The following is a 14,956-nucleotide window of genomic DNA, read 5'->3' on the forward strand; positions in this document are numbered from 1 at the left end:
GTTGCCCATCAAATTCTCAGGGACTTAAGAAATTTTCCTATGTATTGAGTAAGGAAAGAGGAATAACACCTTTTCTTTAAAGTTGTCTGGGATTAGCCATAAAAAATTAATCCCCGTCTTCTCTAAACTCCCACATTTTCTCTCCCCATTTTGCTTTTGCTTTTTAACAGAGATTAAATATAATGTCTTGAATTATGATAATTTTATCTACTTCCTCCCTTGGATGACAATGTCTTAAAAGGAAAGAGATCTTAATTATCTTGAATTCCCCTAAAATAGGGAACATAGGGCCTTGCAGGAAACAGAGTCACCAGGAAGGAAGAATGCCACTATGCACATTTTGTCTGTTTTTATGTTGCTTTTATAAAAGTGCTATTTACTTATTTCACTTGTCTCCCTAATAAGACTAAAACTTAAGGCAATTAAAATATATATCTTTTCTTTATCCCCTACTTATGTACATGTTTCTTTATCCCCTATTTATGTTCATATAGGTGATAATTAAGCATTTATTTGAGAGTAATCTGCTTATGTTTCTTCTTCATATAATTATATGAACTAATTTATAAACTGAACTTTACACCTATAAGTAGTGGTGAAAGTGTGTCCACTTCTAAGAATGATGAAATTTGAGAAGAAAACTCTTTATCAATAGCATTATATAATGAGATAAAAAAATCCCAAGTACAAAAATCCATTGTTATATTGAGAGGTATTCTTTGAATACTGAAAATTTTCAAAGAAATTTTCCAGCTTGCTATTTAAGCCGTCTGAGCAGTAAATTCCTATCTGCAAAATGGAGATGATAACATCTGCCTCACAAGGATATTGTGAAAATTAAATGGAAACATGTATATAAGGTATGTAGCACTGGGCCTGGCACAGAGAGACACTCCAGAAATAGCACTTCTTTCTCTCTGGTTATTGAAGGATGATTATAAGGAAGGCAAATACTTTCATAAGGTCACAACGATTAATATTTACTTATTGAAACCATTTCCTCCAACTTGTTCATTAAAATAAGCCATTTCCTCCTGGAAGTCTTCTCAAACTAACACAGCATCACACTGAATTATGATACTCCGACATATAGTTCTCTCCACGTACAACAAGGTCCTATGTGTGAAAGTGCTTTGTGCATAGTAAACTGTCACGGTAAGGTAAATTACCATTATTGTATGCTCACATTATAATTGTACTCCATTTTGTAAGTAATATAAAATTTAAGTTCACAAGCTTTATTTATCTAAAATTAACGTTCACAAGCTTTACGTATTACACTGTAAACTCTTTATGAAGCACAATGTTTAACATAACTTAGCTTCACAACATCTGGTTCAGGAACACGTTCCATATGCACTCAATAATTAAACTCCTGAATAACATCAAAATGATATAAGATCTATTTATATGAAAACCAGAATGCATATAAATATTGTTGACCAAAATATTCTGTGCAAGGTAAAACATAAATAAATGTACAAAATGTGAATTCAATGATATAGTTAGTATTTTTTCTAAATAAGTCTCTATATTATAAGCTTTAATTAGAAAAATTAGAAAACAAAGATATTTGGAAAGTATTTCAGTTGATTATATCAACTTTAAGTGCAGTATATAAATGAAAAAATGCTGTTACTTGCATTTACCTGTTTTTTAGCAGAGCTGTGAGGCTCTCAGAATTGAGTTGCTGCATTAAGGCTTCTCTCAGTGTTGGAAGCATGGACAGCACTGTGATATGAACAGAAAATAAAGAAGGTCACAAGTAATATGACTGCCCTCACTGAGAAATGAAAATTGTTTTAGGCTATATGACAGGACTAGCAACTAGTAAGGGTTGGGAAGGAAGTTCAGAGCTAGAGTTTTCAAAATATTTTTAATAATGGATTACAGACTAATAAATCATTTATCTGCTTATGTTATAATACTATGACCACAGCAATGAAAACAAGTACACGTAGAAGAAAGAATGGGAAAAATTATTTCCAGAGGTTAACAGTGGTGGTCTTTGGGCTTTAGATTATGAATAATTCTTTTTTTTTCCTTGTTCTCTTCTGTACTCTTCAAATTTTTTTTATAATAAATGTTTATTTCTGATATACTAAAATGATCAAAAACATTTTTATCTTTAGCTACACTTTCTGCTTCACATTTTATTTCTAATTTTAGAAAAAGGTTTGCTTATTAAAAACTACAAAGCAATAAGCATTTATTATAACCCAGAATAAAGAGCATCAGGCTAGGAATGAAGAGTTGCTGAGCTGTAGTTTTGGTTCTGCCCATGGCTGTTGCCTTTAACTTCCAAGAATAACATAAAATAAGATATAGCATTGTACTGAAAAAAGATTGCACGTAATTTGTAGAAGCTGTTTTATTTATGGCTCTGTGTATGGTATAAGAAATTTTGGAGAAGGACACATACATAAATTCAAAATGTTTCTAATGTTAAATAAGTAATGATAAAATGAAAAAATATCAAGAGGTCACAAACACCACATTTTAAAAGGGAAAACTTAATTTTACGATTTTTACTTCTTGACTAGGTGAGAAATATTAATTACAAAATCCATATTTTTTAATAGAAAATTCAGTTTTTAATCTACTCTAGACAGTTATATCAGTACTGTACTATGTAGCTTCAGCTTATTTCCTTAAACTGTATGATTAAATCACCTAAGTTATTTACACCATTAACTAAAGTAGCAGCTCAGAGCCAAATGAATATAAGGTAGCTAATCTCTCAGTGTACTTGCTATCTATATCTAACCGTAATACAGTATGTTACCTTACCAAGAAAAAGCAAGGCTAAAGTTCTACATTCAGAAAATGGAGTTAGTAGGGAACTAGTTTAAAAATTATGTGGTGTAATGTAACATGATTTGAGAGGAGTCTCTTCAATAATTTTTCTGAGAGATAAGAGCTTTTTACTTTACATTTCAGCCTGTTCAACCAAAGACAAGTCTATTCTTCTTTTCTAGTAACCTGTATTAACACTGAACAAATATGTCTGTATCTAGCTGAATACAGTACTTGTGTCTTCTTTTAGCCATCAGGTCTCCATGATAAATATCCCCAGTCCAACCACAAATTATGAGGTAACCTTTCACCTGCCACGAATCTGTGTGGCCCTGAGCAAGTTACTTAACCTCTTTGTGCCTCAGTATCTTCATCTGTATACTGAGGATAACAATGAATCTACCTTATAGCAGTGGTCCCCAACCTTTTTGGCACCAGGGACTGGTGTTCTTATAAGAATCTAATGCCTGATGATCTGAGGTGGAGCTGAGGTGGTGATGCTAATACAGATCACCACATGGGGAGCAGCTGCAAATACAGATGAAGCTTTGCTGGCTTGCCTGCCACTCACCTCCTACTGTGTGGCCCGGTTCCTAATAGGCCACGGAACGGTACTGGTCCATGGCCCGGGGGTTGGGGCCCCTGTCATATTCAAAAGGATAGAAATGTAATCATATAATTTATAACTCCATTTTCAAGGCATCCAGAAAGCTCATTTGGAAAGTTTTTCAGTGAATCTATATTCAGCTCCTAGTAATCACCATATTTTATCTTTAATTGCCTAGCATCAGCCATTTATTCATTTGAGGGTTGTGATGGCCATGGAAATGTGCCCCAACATCTTCTGCTTGCAAGAACAGAGTTAGCTGACAGCCCCAGTTGCTACACCTTTGGACCCATCACCATGTCTGCAATGCTCACAGCCAACGAGAGTGCTCAGTGGGGATAGTGAAGTAGATCCACCCCTGTGGGACTCTTCTACCAGGGAACTTTGGCTTGAGGACACTCTAATGGCCTGCCAAAACTTTCTTAGAACTGTGCTGAGGACAGAGCCTCATCTTACCTAATCTTCCTTCTGTCTTCCTTTCCATTCACAAGTCAGACCTGCACTGTGGTCTAAAGGCTTTCCTTGCCTACTTTTGCTCCCTCCCTTTTATTCTTTTGTTTTTTTTTAAGAATTTTTTAGAGCAGTTTTAATTTCACAGCAAAATTGAGAAAAAACAGAGACTTCCTGTATACCCCTACCTCCACCCATCACAGCTTCCTTCATTATGAACAACTCCCACCAGAGAAACATCTATTTTTAAAATATTCTCTTTTCACAATATCTATATTAAACTCTATTTCACTACTCAAAGAATTCCATCTTTACTGGAATACATCAAAGCAGACACACTTTCTAGTTCTTCAAGATCAAAACCTCTCCATTCTTTCCTCATACTAGACCTATAAATATCTGGAGCTGCCAAACTTTATCTTTTAAAGTCAAGAAAGAAAGTTTCATCAGTCATTTTAATAATTTGCTTTGTGGTTGCTCTGTTCCAATTAGGGACTAATGCTGTCTAAAAACCTTAATGAGCAGGTTAACTGTTAATAACACACTGAAAAATTAAAGTCCTCAAATGTCCTTATCTTGTCTCTTAGATAGGCAATACCATTGTTATAACATTATAGGAACATACACTTCTTTGCTGTATTTCTGTTTTCAAAACCAAGAGGAGATCCTTAATTTTAGTCACTACGGCTACTCTGAATAAAGTCATTCTACCTGGTTTTTGCCTCACCTAGAGCACAGTATTTTCTTTTTATGCTTGCTGTCCTTATTGCAAAATTCTTTCTGTGTGGCTTTTGCACTGATGTCACTTAAGCTCAATACATGTCTACTCCTTAGATATTTGCTCTACAGACACAAAGGAAACACATCTTACTTTCTATCAGATTATCCCTCTTTTCCTTACTACTTTTCTCGTGCCCCCTCATGTCCTCTGCAGGCACATGCCTCCTCTAGTGACTTCGACCTTAAGGAGACTTGCTCTAAATCAAGGGTGATGTCTCTAGTAATGTATATATTATTTCTTCAGACTCTGAAGCATGTGTGAGAAAAGACCCCTTTTCATGACTGAAGAAGATGATATATTATGATTTCCTCTCAGTTCAGACATCAAATTCTTCCTGAATCCTTTCTTTCTGCCAATGTCGGTTATCTTCTATCAACTCCAGCTCCACCTTTGGGGATCTCTCTGTCCTTGCTAAAAAGTCTATTACTAATACTTCTCAAATTTCAGTATTATTAGAGCCAGTAAGGTTAAGTTTCTGAAGCCTCTTTCCCCAAAATACAGGATTCCTGCCTCTCCTGTATTCTTCAGAAGTACTTCCCCCACATAAGCTCTTGCATATCTAATCCTGTCTTAGCATCTGCTTCCCAGAGGACCCAAACTGACACATGCCAAATTAAGATGCATTTTGAGACTCTAGGACCTACCTTTCTCGTCTGAAAATCTGAGTAATATCCCAAAATAGACTCCTCTTATTCTCTAAAAATTCATTAAAATGTCCTTGGTAACATCACTATATGGAATGCTAAATATCAATTTAAATAATTATGTTATTTTAAAAAAGTTATTTACTATTATATGCCAAGCACTTCATATGCATTATCTCATCACATTCTCATAAAACATTTATGAAGTGGGTTTTATGATCATCTTTTTATAGAGGAGAGAACTGAGATCTACATCTGCCCAAAGACATAAATAATCCAAGGCAAAACTGGGAACTGAACCTGATCTGCTTCACCCTTGAGCCTGGACTCTTACTCATTGTGTGTTATCTGAGTTGTCATTATATACCATGTTTATGATTACTATTTGCTTTACAGAATGACATATTATTTCAAATGTAAAAAAATCATACTCCAGCTGTAACTCTGGATGTCTTGCAACTCCCTTCATCTCAGCCTCTTTAGCTGTCAAAGAGACTGAACTAAAAATAAAGTCCTCTGAATAAAAATTCTACTTTTAAAATTGAACAAGGAGAACCTACCTTTAAAAATTCTAAGTTGTTCTTGAAATAAATGTTAGAGAAAGGAAAAAGCTTTAAATGATTAAAAACAACAACAACAACAAAAAACCAAACCAAAACAGGTTTGACATGGATTTAAAAACTAACTCTTTAGAGTTATGCCAGCTACAACATAACACCTTATTCTTTTCAAATGATTTTGTTATGGCATTCTCCTAGTAGGTTTCTAGCTCTGGAGGTTAAATTATTATCACTAATTATCACCAACTGAGTGTATACTATTGTACTGAATCCATAGGTCTGTAGTTGCCTACCGTCAATTTAAAACGTAACTCTTTACTATGACAGGTGAGGCCCAATGGGATCAGGCCTACTCCTGTAGCCTTACTTCCTATCACTCTTCCATTGCTCATTAAGCTCAAGCTACACAGCCTTTTTGCTGTTTTTTCAATGTGCCGAGCTTTTAACCACCTCAGGCATTTTGCATGGCTCCCTCCATTGTATCACTTGGTTTTTCTCCAATGTCACCTCCTTAAAGAGGCCTGACTCTCCTGATTACTCTACCTTAAAGAGCATCCCCACCCCTCCAGAGCTTTATTCTCCTTACAGCACCCATCACTACCTAAAATTATTTATTTGTTGGCTATCATCTTTTTCTCTTACTAGCACGTGAACTCTGAAGGTCTGGGATTTTGTTGTTGTTCACATTCTGCTTCCAGTACAGGGTACCCCATACGTTTGCTGAATTAATAAACAAAATGAATGAACAGCATTTATATTGTATATTAATACTGGTTTTTAAAATCCACATTGATGTATTTCAGTTAAATTATGTAATAAATACTTGCGAGATTTATCATTCTTCCTTTGCCTTTTAACTTGGTTCCAGAGGTATGCAAATTAATACAAATTATCAAGTAACTTTATACATGTATAAATATTTCTCTTTGTCTTACCTGTCATATTGCAAGTCCTCTGGTTACTTTCAAAATGATACTGTCGTCGTGCTTGGGCAATGTATTCTGCAGCTTCCTTTTCTTGCATTTCTCTGATTTTCTTCTGTCCATATTTCCCCAAGATATATACTCCTAAAATTATATTTTCAAAACAAGCTAGTATATAAATCAGTTAAATAAGAGTATTAAAAATTCCAAACAATATTTTTAACCTGGTTTATCCAAATATAAGGCTTATATTAGTGAAAAGCTAAAAATTACAACTTTTAAAAACCTAAATTAAAGAATTATGTAAGAATTGTGACCTAAAGAGAAGAAAAGATTGGCATTTTAACAGCCAATGACAGATGGATATGTAAGAACTAGGTCTGAAGAAACAGAAAGGAGTTACATCTACAAAGTCTAGCAATGCCTTTCATAGTGAAGTGGAGATATTCTAAATGACCAGCAACAGGGACTCGTTTAAATAAATTATGGTCCATCCACACAATGGAATCTGATGTAGCTATTAAAACACATTACCATACGGTTAATGACTAAAGGAGATATCCATGTTTTATTGTAAGATGATAAAGTAAGATCCTGGAAGTTTTGCTTTTTAATGTAAGCAGATACACAGAAAAACAGATGGGTTTTATTGTCTAACATAAAATAAATGATGATCATTGTTGAATAGTGGGACAGCAGGTGATTTTTTCCCGTTTGCTTCTCTATATTTTCTGTATTTTCTTCAATCAACATATAATACTTTTAAAAAATAAAAGACACAATTTTTAAAAGAATAAAAGAAAGGTACATAATCAGACTTTGAAAACCAGTAACAAGTGAAAAAAGGAAAAAGCAGAGGGTACAGCAATTCCTAAATTATAACAATATAAAAATATAGGTGAGGTCATGTGGCCTATAATTTACTTTAACACATTTCATCAGACAGTATGATATAAAGTTGTACATCTGGTCTATACCCTAGGGGCAGTCAGTTGTCCCAACTGGGAAAGTGACTACTCCAGAATGGTTAGTTAGCACTTGATAAAAAGCCACATTAGGAGGTCTAAGCACTTCAACTAACTTTTATCTAGTGTGATGAATAATAGAAATGGATTTTCATAGATTAAATCTAGTGGTATTTAAGATAGTGGGTCAGCTAAAACATTTTAGTAATATTCACTTGAACAAGAATACATAAATCTAACGAGTCCTTTACTCTTAGGAATGGCTTAGCCTCAGATTCTCAGCTGCTAGTTCAGAGGATACTTACTCAGGGGAGTTAACCAAATGGCTAGCAGATATCCTACAGCTAGAATACTGTTGCATTTTGCTTCAGGGAAATCTTTTATGCATGGCTCTGCTATAGCACCAAAAAGGACACTGGGACTTCACTGAACTCCTAGAACAAATTATGATACTGTTTTATCTATGCTTGATAGCAGATGTTTTTATGTGTGCCAGAATTTCATTATAACGTGGCAAAAAGGTTAAAGGAGAACGACTAATCCTCACCTACTTCCAACTGTCTGGGCCCCCCAATATCTACCAAAAAGAACCTAAGAACTGTGTATAACCTAAATAATTGGTTTTGGTGTCTGTCATGGATGAGGAGGAGGCGGCCCTTTAGGAACTGTAAAGCGAAAACGTATCCTGAATTATTTTCACTAATATAAGCATTACAGATGAACTGATAAAGTGTTATATGTTCTTAAAAATAATAGTTCATTAAAAGGGTATGTTCTAAAAATAATTAGACAGAAATAAATTATGGTTGTCATTATGTTTGTATGCAAATAAATGTATTACAATCATGCTTAAAGAATAAATAAAAGTTCTTGTAAGTGGCTTTACAGCTACCTTTCTTGTAATCCATCCTCAATAAACTGATGACAGTGCCACAAAACCAACAGAAGAAATTGACTTATGTTTCACAAAGTAACCCTCTGACAGGCGACTGTTACATACAACTACTCAAAGAATTGCTTGTATTTTATTTGCACAACAGAGTGCTAAAAGTTATGTGTCAAATTATTATTTCTCAAATAATAATAATCAGTATAAAATGAAATGCTGCAATAATTCCCTTTTCTGGAATAATAGTAAATTTGACTGGTATATGTGTTTTCCTGTAAGAGGGTCCACTGCTTTTCAATAAATTCTCAACAGTGTCTGATAAAAGTTTTTTAGGCACTACTATATTTGATTCATAAATGTAGCATAATTTAACTAAGTCTAAAAGAAGAAAATGAATTGTAATGGGTTGAACTCTGTCCCCTCCTTCTCCCTCTCCCCCCCAAAAAATTCCTATGTTGAAGATCCAGAACTTCAGAAGGTTACCTTATTTAGAGGTAGGGTCTTGACAAAGGTAATCCCCTTAAAAAGGGGTCATTAAGGTCATCCCTAATCCAATATGACTGGTGTTCTTTTCAGAAGAGGAAATGCAGACACAGATGTGTGTAGTGAGATGATGTAAAGACACAGGGATAGGAATGAAAGGGGGCTGTGTAATACATCTGACTGAAAGTAACCTCATAGGGTGTTCTGATCATAAATTCCTAACTGGGCAGGTCATGGTGGGTGGGTCTTTATGCCCCAGGCCTATAAAAAGGTTTATCTTTGCCTTAAGCAAGCACTGTCCATTGTTCTTGTGCATCTAGGTTAACATTCTTTTGAAATGCCAGAGTAATTCTCTCTTTTAGGCACCTCAAAGGAGTAAACACCCTGGAGGAAGCACATATCTTGTTTACTATCCTGTACCTTGCTTTTTCCTATCTTCCTGTAATTGTCTTTACATTTCCTCCATAATTCCAAATGCATTAAAAAAATTGGAAAACTGTCATTCTCCAGAGCATCTGAGATCTTACTTCCTGGCATGTCATCAGTTTGGCTCAAATAAACTCTTACAAAAATTCTCTAAAGGCATGGACGTTGTTTACATCTACAGCAAAGAGATGGCCATCTACAAGCCAAGGAGAGGGGCCTGGTACAAATTCTTCTCTTCTCATATAGCCCTCAGAAGGCACAAATATTGCCAACACATTGATCTTAGACTTCTGGCCTCCAAAACTGTGAGATGATAAATTTCTGTTGCTTAAGCCACTCAGTTTGTGGTACTTTGCTATGGCAGCCCTAGCAAGCTAATACATGGAATTAGGTCAAAGTCCCATAATCCACTATTTTCCTTGAGTTAGCTCTGAAATAAGTTCCTATATAAAAATGTAATTTATCTAGGCTCTCATTCCTCAAATTCATAAATTCTGATTTTGTCAGATGTGTCTCCCCAGGAAAATAAGAATGAAAGAAGAGAACTAATTAGCTAAATTATGGAGCTCAGGATCATCTGACCCTGACTGGCTACCTGAATTCTGGCCTGGAAGACAATTAGCTACTGATGGCTGTGGCACCAACTAGGTAAGTTTAAGTAAATCCCTTCTTTCTCTGGGTCAAAATTTCTTTATTCATAAAATGAAAGGATGGGATTATATAAGCTTTAAAATTTCCTCTGTAGCTATGACTTTATTTATGAATAATGAAGACATTCACTACATATCTCAAAAAATAAATGTAAAATGCTTTGAGGTTTCCTTTCAGAATACTGCTGGTAAAGCAAAATATCTTCTAGTCTGTCCAAATTATATACTTGAATTTTAAAAACTATTTCGCAGTCTCCTCTTCCTGAAAGAAAATCCCTATAATACAACTACTTCACTAGGTTGATAATTTCTATAAAAATTTGAAAATGATCTGATGACATAGCTCTCAATCCAACAGACCGCCAAATTCTGCTATCCTGACTCTTATTTCAGAAATATTTTCTTACTGTTGACACTTTACTCTAACTCCTTTACCACTCTTTTCTTTCAGATCCTGAATATTAAGTCACTGGAACTGGTTTAACAGCTTTCTAACTCTCCTTTTTGGTTTCTAGTCTCACACCTTTCCAATCCAACTTTTATATGCAAAGTGATTTTCTAAAACTTAAATGTGACTACCTTATTTCTGTGTTTAGAATTCTTTAACACCCTCCGTTACTTCTTAATGTGGATTCTCTGTTCCATTTACATCAGAATTACTTGAGGTACTTGTTAAAAATGTGGCTTTTAAGGAAGCTCCTTGAAAACATCCCTAAATGTCTCATATGATGCTGTATTCCCAATACATAATATTGGAATACAATGGGAGATCAATAAATATCTGCTGAATGAATTAATGAATCAATGAACTGCACTCAACCTAAAAAATCAGAATCTGGGAAAAAGAATTCTATAATTTCATTGAGCCCCTTAAGTGATTTTTATTCATACTAAAGTCTGAGAAGCACTGATAAACAGGATAATGTCCAAATTCTGTAGAATGGCACAGTAAGGTAGGCCTTTCACAATCTGCACTCTAGCTAGTTCTCCAAATTCATCTTTTGCCATTCTCCATTTGTGCCCTGGGCTTAGCCATAGTGAAATACACTTTGATTCATCAAAAGTAATGTCTCTGAATCTGCTGAACAATGCTTTTTCCTGCTGTTTCCCCTTCTTCTTTGTTAGCTATACAACTTAAACCAAGTGAATTCTTGAGTGAAGCTTTACCGACGCTTTCTCGTTTCTTTCTCCTCTACGCTCCCGGACAACATCTGGCTCGAGAGTAGGCACTTATTCTCATTCAAATATTTGTTGAATGAAAAAAAGTTACTAAATGAATGCAAAACTTAAGAGACCAGAAATTACAAGAATTAAGATATAAATTTTAAGTCAATGCACTGGAATTTTTAGAAATCGGCAAGCCAGTAAGTATGAATCTGGCTGTTCTCTGTTCTGCAACACTTTGTCTAATGTGTTCTTAGGCACTACTAGAGGTGTTCAATACCCTTTCGGGGGATCTGTAAGTAAAACTATTTTGTAATAATACTAAAACGCTATTTGCCTTTTTCATTCTCATTCTCTTGTGAGTGTACAGTGCAGTATCCTAGAGAATACATGACATATGATATTGCAACTGACTAAATGCAAAACAAGATGAGAATCCAGCTTTCAATTAAGCCAAACAGCAGAGATTTGCAAAAAATGTCAAACAATGCCACTCTTCTAATTAAAAAAATATTATGTTATTATGTAACGGGTTTACTATTGTTATTTTTAAATTATTATTAGCTCTTTAGAGTCCTCAATTTTTAAGTGTAAAGGAGACCTCAGGCCAAAATGTTTGAGAACCATGGTTCTATTCTTTGCATAAATTGGTCAAATTGTACAAATTGGTCTAAAGCAGTTACTCATCCAAAATGTAGGAAATTTCTACTTAAGAAGGCCTGTAACTCAAAAGCTTTTGCTTAGGTTTTTCCCACCACTGAATGGCCAAACCTCTTTGAGCACACATGTTGATATTTTACCTAGCTATTAAGCCTGTCAAAATGTGTCACTTCTTTCATTAAGTCCTTTTCTGATTTTTTATAACCTTATATGCTATCTGTCAGTTTGATCTGTATAGCATTTTTTTTCGGCTCTCTTGTTTTGTATCTATTTTTTTGTATTTTAATTATTTGTATACTTGTTCCTATGTTCTGAATGTACCCTCCTTCCCCCCATTTATATATTGAAATCCTAATGCCTGATGTGATAGTACTAAGAGGTGAAATCTCTGGGAGGTATTAGACCACAAGGGTGGAGCCCTCGTGAATGAGATTAGTGTTCTTATAAAAGGGATTTCACAGAGCTCCCTAGACTCTTCTGCTATGTGAGGATACAAAAAGTCTGGAACCTGGAAGCAGGCCTTCACTTAACCCTGAGCTTGGACTTACGACCTCTAGAACTGTGAGAAATAAATTTCTGTTGTTCATAAGCTGCCCAGTCTGTGGTATTTTGTTATAGCACCCTAAAAAGACTAAGACACTTTGTTTTTCATTCTTATCAGACCATAAAGGCCATAAAGACAAGTGGTATAGCGAGGAAAGAGAATGTGCTTTGGGATCTAAGACACGTGGATTTGAAGTCTAGGTTCCTCATTACTACCTCTGAGACCCTGAGCAAGCTCCTTAAATTCTTAGGAATCTAGTTCCCACATTTTTGAATGGGCATAACAATAACTACCCTGTTGTCATCCCCAGTGACTAGAAAAACTTAGCAGATTGCCCACCAAATAAATGGTAACTATTACTATTAAAAAGCTCTATATATCTTCTATTTCTATCACATTACCTTCAATACTACAGGCACTTGATAAATATTTCTTAAATTAGATTAACTGAGATGTAAGACATCATAGGAAGTAGGAAAAATACGAGGCTCAAACAAATGCCAATCATGGTCATCATTTACTTTTTTCTTTTAGACTAACTTCCTTTTTTTTGTTATAAAAAGGATTATCTTCTCTTCTGTCTCTCTGAACCTTTTTTCTTTCTCATTCCTCTTAATTTGTAACTATAAAGCTATCAAGAGATTTTTGACAAAATCTGTAACTATTTCTTAAGTATACTCTTGTTTCCTCTATGATTACTTCTAATCTACTATTAGATAGTTCCATGTGTGAAGGGGTATGCTAGTCTTTGAGATTGCTAAAAAAAAAGATTTTCTTTCCTTCAGCGGTGGCAAAAATACTTTAGCTTCTATAAATAAAAGGGACTCAGTAGTCTCAGCATAATCTAAATACATATTACATATCAGTGGCTGAAGATATCGGAAAACACATTTTATCTATAAAGGATTTCTCAAAAATGTGATAAAAATTAACATATGTTCACTATCGAATTATGATATAGATCTCAGACACTAGAAAAGACTTGCCCCATCAACGAGAAGCCTGTTTCAAACTTTCAAGAACCAACAGATCTGAATTATCGATGCTAAGAGTATGTTAATTTCCAACTGTTTTGGGGCAACAAAATACAAGAGAAAAGCAACCAGATCCTTTGGGAAACTTCTATTCTTGTTTTATTTATTTATTTTTTAAATAATTCTGTAACCAAAACATGTAATGGTTTCTTTAAAAACTCAAATTCTAAAAATTCCTCAACATTCCTACATTTTCTTTTCCTATATTTCACAAGGCTCTTTATTCTCTCCTTCCCACCCCTGCCTATTATGACATGACTGCTATATGAGGGAAAACTTTCAAGATTATTATCTGTTTTAAAATCTCCTCTCAGCTTGTGCAACTCAGTAATGTCATCTAGATGGGCACTGATCCCAAACTTGAAGATCCTGAAGAAGATTTCACAACATCCAGAAAGCACTGTCTTACTGCATAATATAATGCATAGCTTGGTATTCTAAAATAGCAGAAACAGAGCTAAAATATTAGTTTGTGCTTTTTGGGGGTCTAGTATGTCTTCCAGTACTTCTGTACAATTGTGTTGTTTTCAAAAACTCAAATTAACTTTAAACAACACTCGAAGTGCGGGCTTTACGTGACTCTCTTAGATAATGAAACTTCTGTGAAGGGTGAATGCCAAGCAAAGTACGGGGAGTGCCAAACAGAAAAGAAGAATCTCACAGGAAAACAATAGGAGAGAATTAAAAAACATGTGTCTGCGAGAAAATGGTGTCCTGAAACAGAAACTTAATTGTGGTGAGTTCTACCAAAGTCCTGAGAAGAAAGGAGAGAAACAGAATAAGGGGCAGTGTTAGGGCAAGGCGCACAAATCCCACATTTGGAGAGATGTAAAGAACCTTGGAGGTTTGTCATCCGGTTCCCCTCCGACGGCTGAACGAATCCCCACTACATATCCTGGCCTGTGGTCACCTGGCCTCTATATTTTAGAAAACAGTCATCTCTCTCCCACCCCCTTCTCCCAATGACCCTTTCCAAGAACGCTGTCACCCACCTCCGAGGACCGTGCCCAGGAAGATACATTTCTTTTTGTGATGTTTCAGAAAATTCCACATAGATCTCAGCATCTTCGGGCCCTGGGACTGCGGGCTGCCTGGGCTGGGGGTGGGGGTGGGGTGGTTCACCAGGAAACCGTTTGTCACCTGGTCTGGACGACCCGGCAGGACCGCTGTTGTCCTGGTCGATGCTCTCCAGAAATCACAGACACGACTTTCCGCAGACACTGTCACCGGAGCGGGAAGGGGGCGTGGACTACAGCAGAGCAGCTGCGCTTCCTGTTGCTGCCGCCGCGCCGCGGTCGCCGCTCACAAGTCTGGGGCACCCAGGTCCGTCCAGAATTACTTCCCGAGTGCCTCACTGTTCGACTCCGCCGGAAACGGCGG

At 35.7% G+C, this 14,956-nt stretch overlaps 1 protein-coding gene across 1 annotated transcript in view; it reads right to left on the minus strand.

The window, feature by feature from the left end:
• The window catches only part of PEX3 (peroxisomal biogenesis factor 3), a 28,787-nt gene extending 13,887 nt beyond the window's left edge, over positions 1-14,900 (minus strand). Inside the window, exons 1-3 of the mRNA XM_006915358.2 lie at positions 14,569-14,900; positions 6,774-6,905; positions 1,650-1,731 (exon numbers count right to left, since the gene is read on the minus strand). Coding sequence (XP_006915420.1) covers positions 1,650-1,731; positions 6,774-6,905; positions 14,569-14,641 — 287 coding nt within the window. The 5' untranslated portion in view covers positions 14,642-14,900. The remainder of the gene's footprint in view (positions 1-1,649; positions 1,732-6,773; positions 6,906-14,568) is intronic.
• Positions 14,901-14,956: the final 56 nt, after the last annotated feature.

Source organism: Pteropus alecto, unplaced genomic scaffold (assembly GCF_000325575.1).
Source record: "Pteropus alecto unplaced genomic scaffold, ASM32557v1 scaffold185, whole genome shotgun sequence".
Classification (NCBI taxonomy): domain Eukaryota; kingdom Metazoa; phylum Chordata; class Mammalia; order Chiroptera; family Pteropodidae; genus Pteropus; species Pteropus alecto.